General features: G+C 37.3%; 1 protein-coding gene across 3 annotated transcripts in view; it reads left to right on the forward strand.

The window, feature by feature from the left end:
• LOC106063106 (glutamate receptor ionotropic, NMDA 2B-like) overlaps positions 1-17323 on the forward strand; it is a 123028-nt gene that overhangs the window by 101707 nt on the left and 3998 nt on the right. For all 3 annotated transcript variants that reach the window (XM_056019549.1, XM_056019552.1, XM_056019550.1), the window contains exons 12-18: positions 2664-2853; positions 5732-5857; positions 9433-9653; positions 10500-10660; positions 11591-11772; positions 13009-13271; positions 15107-15264. In XM_056019549.1, coding sequence (XP_055875524.1) covers positions 2664-2853; positions 5732-5857; positions 9433-9653; positions 10500-10660; positions 11591-11772; positions 13009-13271; positions 15107-15264 — 1301 coding nt within the window. The remainder of the gene's footprint in view (positions 1-2663; positions 2854-5731; positions 5858-9432; positions 9654-10499; positions 10661-11590; positions 11773-13008; positions 13272-15106; positions 15265-17323) is intronic.

A 17323-nucleotide genomic window follows, 5' to 3' on the forward strand; every position in this document is an offset into this window, starting at 1 on the left:
CAAAACAAAATAAAAAAAAAAAAAAAAAAAAAAACAGTATCAAACATGAACTCTCTAATTATCTTTTATGTTTCATTCAGGATAAGTGTTCTCACTTCCAAACAATTTCAAGACAGAAAAGTTGTTACTTCTTGAAATTATCTCAATGTTAATTTTTACAAAGCTTATATCAACTCACTCTATCTGGCCAAAAGTTTGTACACGTTATTTCTCCAACACCCAATCTCGGATAAAGCTGAAATTTCGTACAATTATTTTGTTTGCCTGACAACTAAAAAATCAATAAAACAATATTACAAAGCGAGTTTGTGTTATCACAGAAACTCAGAGGCGCCACCGTTGGAGTCGTATCAATGTCAGATTCGCTTATTTGCAAGGAATATTTAAGACGTGATTTTGTTTTGATTTTCAAAAGTAATAATGTTTGAAAGATTCATTCAAAAAATGTTTTGCACAATTTTTTTTCTGCAAAATGTTTTACATGTTTCGGATGTTCCTTCAGAGTTTAAGATAATTTACTTCCTAATCCAAAACGTCCACTGGACGACGAGGGATGGGTATGAACCCGGGACCGTCGAGATAATCAGTCCAGCGCGCTAACCACACGACTAGGCATTGCTGTTAACTTAATAACAAACTAATAGCCTATTATTGATAAAGAGATATATTACACATTACGGCATAACAACTACCGGATATGTACTATATGCCAGACGAGCGATTTTAGATAATCTTTTGGTCTTGATTTGTAATTGAAAAAAAAAAAAAAAAAAAGAACAAGGCATCGAGCTTGTACTTCGGCAAAGTCTGCTTGATGTCCCAGCACAGTTACCAACAGAGCTATTGGCATGTTCATTTAAATTGAACTAAAATGAGGATGTAGATCTACCTAAAATAAACTTCTGATTTATCACTAGATCTAGATCTAAAATATTAATTTGGATAATGTAGATGTAATTAAGATTAAATTTATGTAAAAAAAAGCCTAGATAATCTATCAATAGACTGCATGCAATATTAAATTTCTGATTTTGTAGATTAGTTGTACAATTTTATAATTTTTACAATATTGATCTAGACACTAGGAATCTACTTTTTAAGTCTAGTAATTAAAATTATATATCTTTATCTCATCTATATCATTCTAAACAAGAACTAGAAATTCTAGATGTAGAATCTACAATGATTTTAATTAGAATATAAATCTAAATCTAATTTAGGAGATCTAGATCTAGAGTAAAAAATCTAGTTCTAGTGTAAAAAAAATCTAAATCTAGATCTAGTGTAAAAATCTAGATTAGATCTAACTCTAGCTTGTAATGCGAGTCAGATGACGAGGTTTAATAAACATTAATGCACGAGTTTTTTTTATTATTTTATTTGAAGAATTCATTCCATATTACGTCAAAGGAAAAAAAATCCACTACGTCACAATGCCTAGTTCGACTTGAATTGTCTTTATCAATACGAGCAGGTTGTCGAGGGTTCACAGACATTGGAGAAACCGAGTTATTTTTGCATTTCATTTAAAGAAATAACTCCATATGAAGTCAAATGAAAAAATTTCCATTACGGCACAATTTGCTAGTTAGACTAAAAATGTATATATATATATATTGTTTGTTTAGTGCACCAATCAGGATTAAAGCCGCATTATTTGTGCGTTTTGTCTGACAGTCTGTCTGTCAAGTTAATATTGGAAAAAAGAAAGACTAATAGCTATTGAAAATCTGATTAACCTTTAATTTTCCTTCTGAAACATCGCAATAGTTTTAAGTATGTATAATAGCTTGTTTCGGATGTTTGTATTTAATGTGAGAGAAAAAGAGAATTTCAGATAAATCTAATACCGTAAATTAAATTTTCTGATAGTCTCGTATGAAAATTAGATGTACCATAGCCTTGTGTAGAGATTTTCATACCATACTTTGGTGTTAGGAAGTTGTTCACCTTGAAAATCGGAACATAATATTAACGATAATTAGATTTTGTAACGTTTTAGCTAGAAAATTAAATGTAGTGTAAGAGAGAAGTGCGATTTTACATATATTCGTAAATGAGAAGAAGATGATTTGTTCCATTTATTAGAAGAGGGATTTCAGTTATTTGGCGTTAGTAGATTTTTCATAGAAAATTTGGAAATTTTTGGCGACGATTTGTAGTAAAATTCAAGTAATATAGGTTGATTTATTTTTCAAAACAAAATTTTGAAAATTCTTTACCGTTTAAACAACTTTTGTTATGTTTCAGCAAGAAAATTAAACTATAGTGACGTATTGACAAGAATATAAGTGTAATGTAAGTCAATGATGCGGTATTCAACCAGATACCCCCTGTTTCTTCCACATCCCCTTTCTTATCTGGTCGCTACTGATTCAGACAAGTTATTGGATCATTGCGTATTGAGAAAGCTTTAATCATAAAACTGCCCTTAACAAATTCAACTGGTAAAAATACTTCTAATCGCACAGATTTATTATTGTGATTCTAGATCTGTTACAAATCTAATTACACGAATGATCCAAACTAATTGATACAATTACACTTACTATAAGCTTTGTTTTTTTTTTTAGATAATTTTTTTTCCATATTTCATTGTTTATGTATTTATTTTAACTTTCTCTGTTTCATTTCTGTTTCATCTGCCAAACACAATGTAACAGAACCCGGATGGCACGTGGAACGGAATTGTTGGAGATCTGATCAACGGTAAAGCCGACATGGCTGTGTCCTCCATGACCATTGACGAGGACAGGAGCACGGTCATCAACTTCTCGCTGCCCTACATGGAGACAGGCATCACATTCATAGTCGCTATTAGAGAGGGGGCCATCTCCGCCACTGCCTTCCTAGGTGAGCACTGCAGGGCATGTGACTGTTTTGTGTTAAAAGTGTCGCTGAGTAACCAGACACTTGACTTGATGGAAGAAAAATGCTATTTAAACTCGAAGGCGGCCCCTGTATCGTTAACTTTCTTCTAAACCACATTCGTATCAGAGACATGAAGTGACGAATAAGAGATAGAATAAGAGATAGAATAAGAGATAGAATAAGAAATAGATCTAATCTCTTCCGTTTGTAGCTAAATCATATATTCTTTTTAGTTGACACCATTGAGGTTTAATTTAACGTCCTGGATATTGTTATTGTGACAATTTGAACTGAAAACAATAAGGGAACACTTTCATTCAACAGACTGGTGCATTTCCCTTTTTTTCTTTGTCTATCATCTCATCACATCTCATATCCGCCTGTGGTCCCTTCTGGGGCGTAGGCAACCAGCCAGCTTTCTCCAGGCGCCTCGGTTCTGGACGAGTCTCTCCAACTGTCCCCACGTCTTGCCCATCTGTTTGGCTTCTGCTTCCAAATCGCGGGCCATGTATACCTGGGCCGTCCACTCTTCCTCTTTTCTTGAGGGTTCCAAGTTAGGCTTGCCTTGTTATTTTTTATGCAGGCTCGCAAAGGGTGTGACCTATCCGTCCCCAGCGTCTCTGAAGGATATCTTCTTCAATGGGCTGCTTCTTTGTTCTTTGCCACAGTTCCTCATTCGAGATTTTATCTGGCCAGAACAATTTCCAACACAATTCACCAGCCGCATCGCTGCAAAAAAGAAGGAAAGAAAGAAAAAAAAATACATTAATTAAAAAGGGTAGAGAACAACGGAGACGAGTCTTGTTGGCTGATTTTGATCTGTAGCCAGAAATTTCCCCAGGATCGACACTTCTGTATCACTGTTCGAATCTATCCCACTGGTCGTAGTTTAAACACCATTTAGGTCTTAAATCATAAGAAGCCATTCCACTTGGTTGAAACACGATGAAGTCTGTGTTGAAATAAGATAATCCAAAGGATATAAAGCTAAGAGATGAGCGACACTGCGTTTGACCACACGATTTCTAACATGAACAAAATTCTTAATGGACCTCATTCACCAATCGTAAACAAACAACATTTAGCCACGTGGTGCTCTATCTCTTCTATATAATTTACGATCTCATGTTTAATTCATGATGGTTGTCACGTGACAGTTTTTTTCGTTGTTTTATCAATAAGATCACGTGACTAAATATTGTTTGTTTACGATTGGTGAATGAGGTCTATCGAATATCATACCTACAGAGTTTGCATGCACCATATGTTAAATAGCTGGTGCATCTTCACTAGTGCTTTTCGTTTTGAAGATCTAAACCTAAAAACAGAACAAACGAAACAAAACAACAACAACTGATAAAATCAAGGATTCAGTCAATTTTCTTCTCTCTCTCTTTGTTTATTTATTGTTTAGAGGAATATTTCAAACTTTTTATTGAATTATATCATTTTAAGGAAGCTCGGTGGCCTAGTGATCAAGCGCTTGGCTTCCAAACCTGAGGATATCTTTAACGAATCCTGGTGAATAATGGGAATTTAAATTTCGGGATCTTTAAGGCACCTCTCTGAGTCCACCCAGCTCTAATGGGTACCTGACATTGGTTGGGGAAAAAGCAAGAGTGTTTGGTCGTTGTGCTGGCCACATGGCACTCTCGTTAACTGTGAGCTATAGAAACAGATGTCTCTTATAGCATCTGCCCCTTAGATGGCATGGTCTGAAATGGAAACTTTTTACTTTTAGATCATTTTAAGTTACAAAGTTGTATGAGCTAAAGAGAAACTAGAGTTTCTTTAAAATAGTTTAATTGATTGTGTTAATTAGTAATTACAAAAAAACACAGACAGTGACTTCTAGTGTTAAACACACGGAGTCTAGTCCTTAGTGTCCACCAGCCCATTGGGTCAAACACACGGAGTCTAGTCCTTAGTGTCCACCAGCCCATTGGGTCAAACACACGGAGTCTAGTCCTTAGTGTCCACAATCTCCCTGGTACACGCTACCCTGTCTTAACGTGACACTCGAGTGGAAATGACCGCTAGAGGAAACGATCAAGCTAAATAGTTAGTAAAATAAGACTCCCGTGGAAGTGTCCAAGGAAGCGCTAGAGCATTCCCATCGCACAGTATGGAGTTGATAGAGAGCTTCCACGACCTTGTCAAAATCCTTAATGGACCGTTTAATCTATGGCGTGTCTTGCCATCAGCTTGGTAAACTATAGGAAAAAGGCGCTGTAGACTTTAGCTTGGATCTCTTCCCGACAGAGCGGTCTGTTCAATCAGGCTTACATGCCTTGAGTTTCAAGAGCTTAGGCTCAACTCTTTGACTATAAAACGATCTACGATCAGTTCTCAGGCACCACAAAGGAAGGCTCGTAAATTCAGGACACCTCAGACTGTTGTTTCAGGCCAATGAAGATTCTCTCTATTAATAGTGTTATTGTCCAATGTGAAATAGAGCGCTAGTGCGCACAATAAGCGCCGGTGCAGGCCAGACATAGAAAACTACTGATACTAGTGATCATATAAAATGAAGGAATACAATTAGATTATCTTATTCAATTTCTACGTTTATCCCATGTTCCTTTCATAGTCAAAAGGTGGCAGATGGGTGGAAGTTGGTTAGAAGATACAAGTCTAAAACTCAAGCAAAAGAATTTCAATAATTTATTTCTAGCTAAAATTTCTTACAAAGAAGTTTGACTCGGCAGCTTCTTTGATAGTGTCGCTCTAATAACACGAATTCCCAATGTAGCCTTTTTTTGTCTCTTTTTTAAAAAATGCCAAATAAAATATGTTTATATATAACTATAGAATATATTCACCCTAGCCACCAAGTTGATGTTTTGTTGTTTCCCCCTAGAGCCATATGATCTGCCATCTTGGTGCCTCATTTTGGTGTGCAGTGTGCACGTGACTGGCACGTCCATCTTTCTTTTTGAATGGTGCAGCCCATATGGTTTGGATCATGGCCGTAAGTTATCTTCAAGTAAGTATCCATAAACGTATTTTCGTGATTACTGTCACTTTTTTTAGGCTGTTCCGGATAACGCTTCTCAACCTCGAAGTGGCGTCCAGGCGGAAACGTTTGTTCCAGCAGTCAAAATAGTGGCGGGGATTAAGACACACCGTTGTCACTATCGCCGAAGGCACGTCAGATGTGGTATTGACAAGGAAAATGAAAGGGTCTCCATAGAGTTGCTACGCCTTCGGTCTCACCCTTTAGTCCTAGGTCTGGAGCGCTAAGAAAAAAAAAAGGACGCCCTTGACACTGAAAGATTGCTTTCATTCATGTCGGTACAAGGGAACTTCCGTTAGTTAGGGGTGTCCCAGGGACATAATCTTAACTCTCATGGCAATAACAAATGTCAGAAGGAATTAGAGAAACTGGGCTATAACTTTGTGTGTGCTATCGTAGAAATCGTTTGATCTAATAATGTTGTTGTTATGTGAAATGCACAATTGTAAAACGAAATTTCATACGGATAAAAAAGATTATTATTGTTATTAATATTAATATTACTATGCTTCGGATTCTTTTTTTTTTTTTTGCAAAGCTCATATAAACTCTGTCTGTCTGTGTGTCTGTCCGGTACAAAGTTCGAGTACGTTATTTCTCCACTTCCCATTCTCGTATCAAGTTGGACCTGCACAAGTATTTAGTGTACTTTAACAAAACATGACTGTAAAAAAATTATTTAATATTAGAAATTAATGAATTTTGTTTGATATTGAGAAAGGAAAATATATTCTATACTTTGCTTTTTTATAGTAAACATTTCGTTAACAATGGAAGAGAAATGAACCAAATAGTAAATGTAGTCCAATAGTTTATTTTGATACGATTATGTTTTCATTTTGAGACCCTTATCCTTTTGTTACTTTGAGCTGACAGCAGAAATAAATACGTTTTGTTGACTTCAGGCATGAATATTTACATTATCAGAAAAACAGTTTCTGTGACTCAATTAAAAAAAAATGGAAAAGGCTAACTTAACCCTTAAAACGCGTGTGGTAGTTTCGCCTCTAAACCAGGGGTGGGCAAATTACGTCCCGCGGGCCACATGCGGCCCGCCGGAGTGTTTTATGCGGCCCGCCGACACCTACAGAAGTCAGGTGTGCCCACTGTATATACTTATAAAAATGCAAATATATTAAAAATAATAAAAAAATAAATTATTGAAACTGTCATTATAAAAAGTTTCAAGCAAACGAAGACTATGCTTATTGGCTATACATCAATACACTCAATTCAAAACACAATCTCTGATCAGTTTTATTCAATGCTATGAAGAACTGTGTTGAATGTTGAGTATGCTTGGAACAAGATGACAACTGGTGGAGCTCGATCTTTGACTGAATAAAATGGTTTGTTTTTTTTATATCCCAACCATAATCTTTAAACAGGAAAGTTTGCACAAAGCTTCACAAAATTTCAGCCTTCAAAGTAGCAAAGGATAAAATAGTAATTGAATGTATCAGGACCATATCTTATCAACCACAAGTAGTTCCGATTATGAACAAACTAATTCAATATGTCCATTACATGAGCATGGGTACGGTATACGAGAACAATGTAAAATCTCCAGGAATAAATTGTTATGTTACTTGAAGGACATTGACTGGACCTTATTACCAATATTTCTAATGAAGCGTGGAAGGCAGATTTCATGTTTCATAATTGCCATTGCAATGAGCTTTTTGCATATGAAATGTAAATGGATGTTAAATCTTTTCAAACAAGGCTTTCCCATTTCTACAAGCAAGCAAAAAGAAAACAGGTTTTGTCATTTTCCTTTGCAGAAAGGTGAAATTATTTCTAGTGAAATGATTAAAAGTACAACACTTATTTAGATCCCTTAATTTTGCAATTTATAAAAGCAAATTTTAAGACGTCAAGAACCGGTTTCCAATACCATTAGCTCACCATTTAGCGCAGAAGCTGATTTAGCTCCAGAGGACATAACTCCGAGCAAAGAGAATTTCCAGTCAGTACTTCCACAGGAGTCTTATGAGTGCCAGAAGCAGTATGTCAACACTTAAAAAAATGTGCTGCTGTTCACACTATTTGAGTACAGATTCATCTGTTCTTCTTCTTCTTTGTTCTCATTTTATATGTTGGAGAGTTCAGAACAGTATCTAAGATGAACCGCGCAATGTTTTCCAGATCAGGCAGTTCTCCGAATATTTTTGGTTCTATAGGAGGCCTTGGGGCCAAAGTCCTGTTTGGGTCTCCGATTTAGTATGCACCATTGAAGGACATGGTCAGCATTCTCTGGTGATGCACCAAAAGGGCAAGTTTCGCTCGTCCCGAAATTTAATTTCCGGAACATATATTGTCTCATCCAGTGAACAAGCATTATATTTTGGGTGGGGGGAAACTAAACAAGTATAATTACTGGTCGATTTTGACTGACTGTAATTTGACAGCAGTCACAAGGGTAACAACTAGTAAGCTAGTTCCACAGTTCCGGAACATTATGCACGAGTGTAAAAGTAAAATACTGCACATTAAGTACAACTGTATATTAGTGGGGTCATTGTAATATAAAAAGACAACAGCAATAAAAAAAATTATTAATTGATTTCAGAAATTGCTACCTCTTCTTGTAAGTCCTTAACGTGGAGTGTGGAAAAAAAGAAACGTGAATATAATACAGTGTAACTATGAATTAAAAGTTAGCTAGAGTATCTTTCTAAGTTGTATATACATATGCGGCCCGCCATTCCCAAATTTAAGGAAATGCGGCCCTCGATACAAAAAGGTTGCCCACCCCTGCTCTAAACAACACAATTGTAATTAAAACAGCTCAGCATTTTAAGGGTTAAGACATGAATAATAGAGAAAGGGTTCGAGGAAGAGGTTAGGTTGGCATATTGTCTTCAATTTGAGAGTCCCTGTAGGAAAGCATAATATGAAACATTTTAAAATGATTGTGTTTTATTTCCTACATTACTATAAAACAACATACGTCATAGCACCTTATTGTTCATACATCCTAAGACCTTATTGCTCATACATCATAGCACCTTATTGTTCCTACATCATAGCATCTTATTGTTCATACATAATAGCACATTATTGTTCATACATTATAGCACATTATTGTTCATACATCATAGCACCTTATTGTTCATACATCATAGCACCTTATTGTTCATACATCATAGCACCTTATTGTTCATACATCATAGCACCTTATTGTTCATACATCATAGCACCTTATTGTTCATACATCATAGCACCTTATTGTTCATACATCATAGCACATTATTGTTCATACATCATAGCACCTTATTGTTTATACATCATAGCACCTTATTGTTCATACATCATAGCACATTATTGTTCATACATCATAGCACCTTATTGTTCATACATCATAGCACCTTATTGTTCATACATCATAGCACCTTATTGTTTATACATCATAGCACCTTATTGTTCATACATCATAGCACCTTATTGTTCATACATCATAGCACCTTATTGTTCATACATCATAGCACCTTATTGTTCATACATCATAGCACCTTATTGTTGTTCTTATTCTTTTTTAATAGAACAAAAATTTTCGTTGTTCCGGACGTTTTGGTTGATGTGGGCCATGCTGTTCGGAGCGGCGGTCACCACAGATTCGCCCAGGGGCGTGTCCAGCAAATTTATGTCCAACATTTGGGCGCTGTTCGCCTTGGTGTTCAGCGCCTCGTACACGGCCAACCTGGCGGCCTTCATGATCACCAAGGAAGAGTACTACGACCTGAGCGGCATGCAAGACTGGAGGGTAGGCGAGCGTTGTTTGTTTTGTTTGTTTTTTACAAAGCGTATATCTACACACTCTTGTCTGTCTGGTCAACATGTTATTTCTCCCACACCCAATCTCGTTCTCGGATCAAACTGAAATTTCGCACAATTATTTCTTTTACCTGACAACACGAGAATCAATTAAAAAAAAATCAGTTAATTGAGTTCGAATTTAGGTCGTTTCCCTTTTTTTTTATTTTAAATTTTCGTAAATGCTTTTAAAAAGAAAAAGAGATTACGGTAAAATTTACCCAGATACCCCCCTCCCCACCTCTCCTGTTCCCAACTGGTCCAGACAAGTGATAGGATCATAGAGTAGTGAGAAAGCTAAAAGCATGAAATTGCGCTAAACAAAACAATTGGTAAAAATATTCACGGATTTATTGTTGTTTAATTTTAATTGCATGACAGATCCAAACTAATTGATACGATTACATATCGTATAAGCTTTCCTTTTAGACGAAAAGTATTTTATTGTTTTTTTGTTGAAAGTACTGGAGGGTAGGTAAGTTTTTTTCTTTTAAAGTTTTGTTGCGTTTAAATATTAATGGACAGGTATTTATTGAGATGTTGCATTTGTTTGGAAGGTAGGGTAGATGGTTACATTTGTACTTATGTATTTGTTTTCAGTGGCAATGCTTTTGGCGGGGAAGCAGAGTACTGGGGGGGGGGGTAGATAGGGGATGCAACTTGTAGTTTTATTTTAGAATCGTTTCCTCGTTTTGCCAAGGATCTCCTAGGTGTCAAAGATCAGAAGATCACTTACATTCACGACCACGTTGATATCTAGTTATAATACTATTTTGTGTGTTTGGCTTGCCAACAGCTTCAGAAGCCTCAGTCTATGAGCCCACCCTTTCGTTTCGCCACCATCGTGAACGCCAGCACTGAGAACAACATCAAGAAACACAACATGACGATGTACCAGTACATGAAACAGTTCACGCAGACATCAGTGGAGGACGCCATGGAGGCACTCAAAGCCAAGTCAGTTGGACCAATCGTAGTAGTGCTCTATAGTTTTGCGCTTAAGGCCTAAAAAATTTCCATAAAAGTTGCGCTAAACAAAAATTAAAAAAAAAATTCAATGCATTATTATTAGTCTAGATCAGTGATGCCGAATACCAGATTCGGCCCGCGCTGTGGTTTCATCCGGCCCACCGAAACGTCGGTACAGAGTGTAGAAAATTCCCCTCCCGGCCCTTTAAAAAAAAAAAAGAAAGTTGGAAAAATCTATCTTTACTAACCTAAGGGCCCTGACTTTTTCTCTGATGGATTGGTTTCAAAATGTGTAGGTTTATGCAATGGGAGAGACGAAGTAATTAAAAATAAACTCTGAATTTAGAATCTACCAGGAAAAGTGAACGATCTTATTTATTTTTTGGAACATGATAATAAACCAACATATTTGTTTGTAAAGTGTGGCTGTTATAAAGCACAACAACATCTAAACGGATTGTAAAACATTCTTAGTTTGAGACGCGAATTAAAGATGATTAGACTGAAGGATCGATGGAAATATTTACCAACAAGAGACAAGTGAATGAGTCGTTGATAAAGCTATTTACAATGTTGCTCACATTTTAAGTAGAGAAATGAAGCCAGTTTCCGACGCTTAAAAAATAATACATTTTCAATATTCCATTCATTAGTGTAAGTACTAGATGCAACAGTTTCTAATAAACTTGTTTTAGGTCAATTATATTTCGTTTTATACATTTTCGATCATTTGGCCCGTGACACGAGTGTCGAGAATTAAAATGGCCCTCAGGTCAATTAGGTTGGGCATCACTGGTCTAGATCTAGTTAATTACTTGATAGATTCAAAATAATGTATTCAATTTCACTCAATATAAGCTTTGTTTTCCTTTTCAAAGTATTTTTTTATATTTTACTTTTAAAAAAAAATGTCTTCAGCAAACTGCACGCTTTCATCTATGACGCCAGTGTCCTTAAATACCAAGAAGGGAAGGATAAGGACTGTCGTCTGATCACAGTGGGCAACTGGTTCGCCACCACTGGATACGGTGTCGGGTTCCCAGTGGGCAGCCCGTGGCTGGAGAGAGTCAACTCGGTTATTTTAAATCTCCAGTACGAAGGTAACTTCATGTTAAACAAATGTCCTTTCCCAAATGTTTTAAAAAAAGATTGAAACCGAACGCACTTAGCATGGAAGACGAGCAATAATAAAATTAGAATGAAGACATACCTGTGTGTTTTATTATACAGACTGAATGTTTAATGGCCAGAAAAATATCTGATACTGAAGTCCTTCGAAGAGCGGGCCTGCAAAGCATCCACACAATCCTGATGCAGTTTCGGCAGGCCACGTCTGCAGAATAGAAGACTTCCGCATAAAGGACGTTTTTTTAGGATTAATTAAAGGGAAGCAATCACAAGGTGGACAAAGAAAACGCTTCAGGGAAACCCTCCAAGCGTCTCTGAAAGCCTTGACCCAGCCACATGGGGGGGGGGGGGAGTACGGGAGCACACAAGAGAGCATCATGCAAAAACTAGCGCGACAATTGCAGAGGGCAAGAGAGCATCATGCAAAAACTAGCGCGACAATTGCAGAGGACAAGAGAGTAGCTCTGGCAGAATTCAAGCGTGAGAGTGAAAAAGAAAGCCAATGACACGAGCTCCATCAGGAATGACCTGCTCCTTGTACAGCCAAACGTTCAACGCTCGCACAGATCCTACCAGTCACCCCAACGCTCTCAGCTCCATGAATGACAAAAGTGGTCATTATCAAACCATTATGAACGGCGCACCGGCACCTTTTCCAATGTGGTTAAAAAGTATTACTTATCTTGTATTTTAACGTTTATTATTAATTTATTAGAAGTTAAAAGTTAGTTAGGCATTGCATCACTGAGTATCGGCTCCCTTTTTGGACTGTATATTCATATCGTTAAGACAATAAAATTTACATTCAAGTATTTTTTATCAAAATTGAGTCATGACATGAACATAAGCTGCATATTTTAAAGGACCAACAAAAGTTGTAACGGGGCGTGGAGTCCGAACCCTAACCCCTCTGTCTTTGGCGGCTGAATTTGTTTCACAATCTAATGACATCTTCCTCACCTTCTAAGAGCTACTTGACATTTTCTGATGTTTCTGAAGCTGGCCGTTAGTTGTTTCTCGATAATGCTAAACTTTACATGATCTGGTTATTACACTTCAAGGCCTTCAAGGTGTAGAGAAACGTTAAATCAATAAAACTAACCTTTAACCTTTTCTTCATTTTAATCAGAGGCATCAAGTTTGTTTTTCTTTCTAACACTGCAGTTCTTACGACTTTAAAAATAACTTTCATTACCTTTCCCCCGCAGGTGAAATGGAGCGGTTAAAAGACTTCTGGCTGACAGGGGCGTGTCACATGAAAAGGAAGAAAGCCAACAACAGCCGAGGTATCGGGAATGGCGTGTCCAGCTCCACACTGGGCATTCTCAACTTCACTTCGGCCTTCATCCTGTTAGCGGCTGGGACTGGACTGGCCGTGTTGACATTGGTTCTGGAACATTTCTACTTCTGTTTCGCGAGGAAAAAACTTCGATCTTGGGATAAAAAAGGTTGTTGTGCTCTTGTTAGTTTGGTAAGAAGTTGGAATAGGTTGTTGTGCTCTTGTTAGTTTGGTAAGAAGTTGGAATAGGTTGTTGTGCTCTTGTTAGTTTGGTAAGAAGTTGGAATAGGTTGTTGTGCTCTTGTTAGTTTGGTAAGAAGTTGGAATAGGTTGTTGTGCTCTTGTTAGTTTGGTAAGAAGTTGGAATAGGTTGTTGTGCTCTTGTTAGTTTGGTAAGAAGTTGGAATAGGTTGTTGTGCTCTTGTTAGTTTGGTAAGAAGTTGGAATAGGTTGTTGTGCTCTTGTTAGTTTGGTAAGAAGTTGGAATAGGTTGTTGTGCTCTTGTTAGTTTGGTAAGAAGTTGGAATAGGTTGTTGTGCTCTTGTTAGTTTGGTAAGAAGTTGGATTAGGTTGTTGTGCTCTTGTTAGTTTGGTAAGAAGTTGGAATAGGTTGTTGTGCTCTTGTTAGTTTGGTAAGAAGTTGGAATAGGTTGTTGTGCTCTTGTTAGTTTGGTAAGAAGTTGGAATAGGTTGTTGTGCTCTTGTTAGTTTGGTAAGAAGTTGGAATAGACAGTTAAAAATTGTAGAAATTCAAATACAATATTATGTCTTATAAATTCGAATAGAATATTATATGTCTTAGAAATTCGAATAGAATATTATATGTCTTATAAATTCGAATAGAATATTATATGTCTTAGAAATTCGAATAGAATATTATATGTCTTAGAAATTCGAATAGAATATTATATGTCTTAGAAATTCGAATACAATATTATATGTCTTAGAAATTCGAATACAATATTATATGTCTTAGAAATTCGAATACAATATTATATGTCTTAGAAATTCGAATACAATATTATATGTCTTTGAAATTTGAAGAGAAATGTACAGGTTGTAGAAATTTTAAAAGAAATTTACAGGTTGTAGAAATGTCTTTTGTTCTCATTGAGGGACACAAAGCAAATCTATGACTTCAATTAGTTCTTAAGCTAAATATTCCTTACTGGGCTGGAATGAAATAAAAGCCTTGATATTATCTATATCTAATTCGTGCTGCGTGATAACACATTCTATTAAAATAGCAAACATTAGTTTTTTCAATAAGCTAAAAACAAAATGGACGCTAGGTAAAAAGATGTCAGAAATTAGCGGCAATTTCTGATGCCCGAAGAGGGGAACAGTTACTATTAGTTTTGTGTGGTCTGTCAATGTCGTGGACTACAGTTTGAGAACCACTGCTTTAGAAAACCATCATTAGATAATCATGTAATAGCATCAGTTAGGCCTGGTTCACATTGAACTATATCTGTATAATGAACAGTTAATTGTATACATATAAATATTAACAATATAAAAATAATAACTTTAGTATATCTCCGTACCCTCGTGTCATCAATGGGCCGAACAATACACGAGTATAGGCACCACTTTCGCCACGTACAAGTCTCTTCTTTTTGTAAAGGCGGAGATGGGGTTGTGGCTGTTGATAGTGTTTTAGTTATTAGCTTCTAAGATTCATGCAGTAAATATTGAAACCTGCCTATTTACCTGCGTAATATTTATGTTTGGCTATTTTTTGGTAAGCTAAGTTGTCTACATTGTCGTGCTCGTAACGCAAATGTCATGGGTTCGATGCTCATTCTGGACAAAATTTGTTTTTCTCTTTTGTTTCCCAATAATAAATATACTATGAATGTTTAGTTGACCAGATAATTGGAACATAAACATTTTTTTTTAAAATTTGCTTCTTTCCTTCTTTCTACCTCTCAGTCTTCTGTTTTCCTCCTGTGTCTCTTACTGCCTCTTGTCACACATTGGCATAACGTTTCTCACTCTGCTTTGTGGTTTCTCTTTCTCTGAAGAGTATGGGCATGTCATTGAGGTTCCAGACCTCAGACTTCACCCCTAAGCAATCCAAAGAGAAATGCAAGAGTCCGTTGTGTGAGAGCAAACTTTGGAAAGCTCAGTACGAACTGAAACAAGCGAGACACGAGATACAGAAACTACAGTCAGAACTGGCGTAAGTTGTTTGGTTGATTTTGTAGGAATTTAAAGTGTGTAGCTAACAGTTGTCCACGAGACGCAATCTACGACTTCTGATAGACATAAGAAACATGCACTTGAATTAGCATGATCTGTAACGGATGCATGTGTAATAAGCTGTATTTGAAGTATTTCTTAATACCTTGATAATTCTAGATGCGTGAGTATATTTTAAGATGTATACATTTGCGAGTCTTAATGCAGTCCGCCACAAAACAGTATACGATAACAAACAGGTTCATAGGCTCAATGACTAAGTTCACTCAAGATGAAAATATAACTAATCTTTAAATCAAAATGGGCAATGTTATCCCTTTGAGAGCCTAGCAATAACTGTTCTAACAGTCTACACTAATCTCTACCTCCCAACGTCTATGTAGTCACTATAAAATGTACGTTCACTGTCGGTCTATTATAGTGCGTAACTAAACTAACTCAACTAAGTGTCTAACAGATCACAAACGAGATTGGACATCCACATTAGAAGGGGGTGAGTTCTATTTCTTATGTTCAAAACATTCCCCCTGGTTTCTTCAACATTTCTACAATCTAAAAGGTGAAGTAGTCATTTTGTTTTCGTTTGTGTAACCTACAGGTGAAAACACATAGAGTTTGTTGGTCGACTATATCCGAGATCATTCATTATTCAAGGCCCTAACACTGACCTGCAACGTCGCAAACTATGGGCAGTGGAGACCAATAGCTCGTTGCCATGTCATACAGATCTGTGACGTAGCAACAAGCTATTGGTTTAAGCTGCCCACAGGTTGTGACGTTGTAGTGTTCAGGCTGCCATCACGATTGGTTTCTCTATATTACGTGTCATAACTCTATATCACGTGTCATAACTCTATATCACGTGTCATAACTCTATATCACGTGTCATAACTCTATATCACGTGTCATAACTCTATATCACGTGTCATAACTCTATATCACGTGTCATAACTCTATATCACGTGTCATAACTCTATATCACGTGTCATAACTCTATATCACGTGTCATAACTCTATATCACGTGTCATAAATTGTGATGTCACGCTTAAAACGGCCTCCATTCCGGCCATGCTTATAGGAATTTAGAGCGTTTATGAATGGAGGCGCGGTGGCTTAGTGGTAATGTGCCTGGCTTCCAAGCTGAAAGATCGCGGGTTCGAATTCTGGTTTCAATACAAGTGTAGACTGGGATTTTTCATTTCGGGATAGCGTAGAGCGCCTCTGAGTCAATCAATGTCTGACATGTGTTGGAGAAAAGTAAAGGCGGCTGTCTGACATGTGTTGGAGAAAAGTCAAGGCGGCTGTCTGACATGTGTTGGAGAAAAGTCAAGGCGGCTGTCTGACATGTGTTGGAGAAAAGTCAAGGCGGCTGTCTGACATGTGTTGGAGAAAAGTCAAGGCGGCTGTCTGACATGTGTTGGAGAAAAGTCAAGGCGGCTGTCTGACATGTGTTGGAGAAAAGTCAAGGCGGCTGTCTGACATGTGTTGGAGAAAAGTCAAGGCGGCTGTCTGACATGTGTTGGAGAAAAGTCAAGGCGGCTGTCTGACATGTGTTGGAGAAAAGTCAAGGCGGCTGTCTGACATGTGTTGGAGAAAAGTCAAGGCGGCTGTCTGACATGTGTTGGAGAAAAGTCAAGGCGGCTGTCTGACATGTGTTGGAGAAAAGTCAAGGCGGCTGTCTGACATGTGTTGGAGAAAAGTCAAGGCGGCTGTCTGACATGTGTTGGAGAAAAGTCAAGGCGGCTGTCTGACATGTGTTGGAGAAAAGTCAAGGCGGCTGTCTGACATGTGTTGGAGAAAAGTCAAGGCGGCTGTCTGACATGTGTTGGAGAAAAGTCAAGGCGGCTGTCTGACATGTGTTGGAGAAAAGTCAAGGCGGCTGTCTGACATGTGTTGGAGAAAAGTCAAGGCGGCTGTCTGACATGTGTTGGAGAAAAGTCAAGGCGGCTGTCTGACATGTGTTGGAGAAAAGTCAAGGCGGCTGTCTGACATGTGTTGGAGAAAAGTCAAGGCGGCTGTCTGACATGTGTTGGAGAAA

Source organism: Biomphalaria glabrata, chromosome 2 (assembly GCF_947242115.1).
Source record: "Biomphalaria glabrata chromosome 2, xgBioGlab47.1, whole genome shotgun sequence".
Lineage (NCBI taxonomy): Eukaryota > Metazoa > Mollusca > Gastropoda > Planorbidae > Biomphalaria > Biomphalaria glabrata.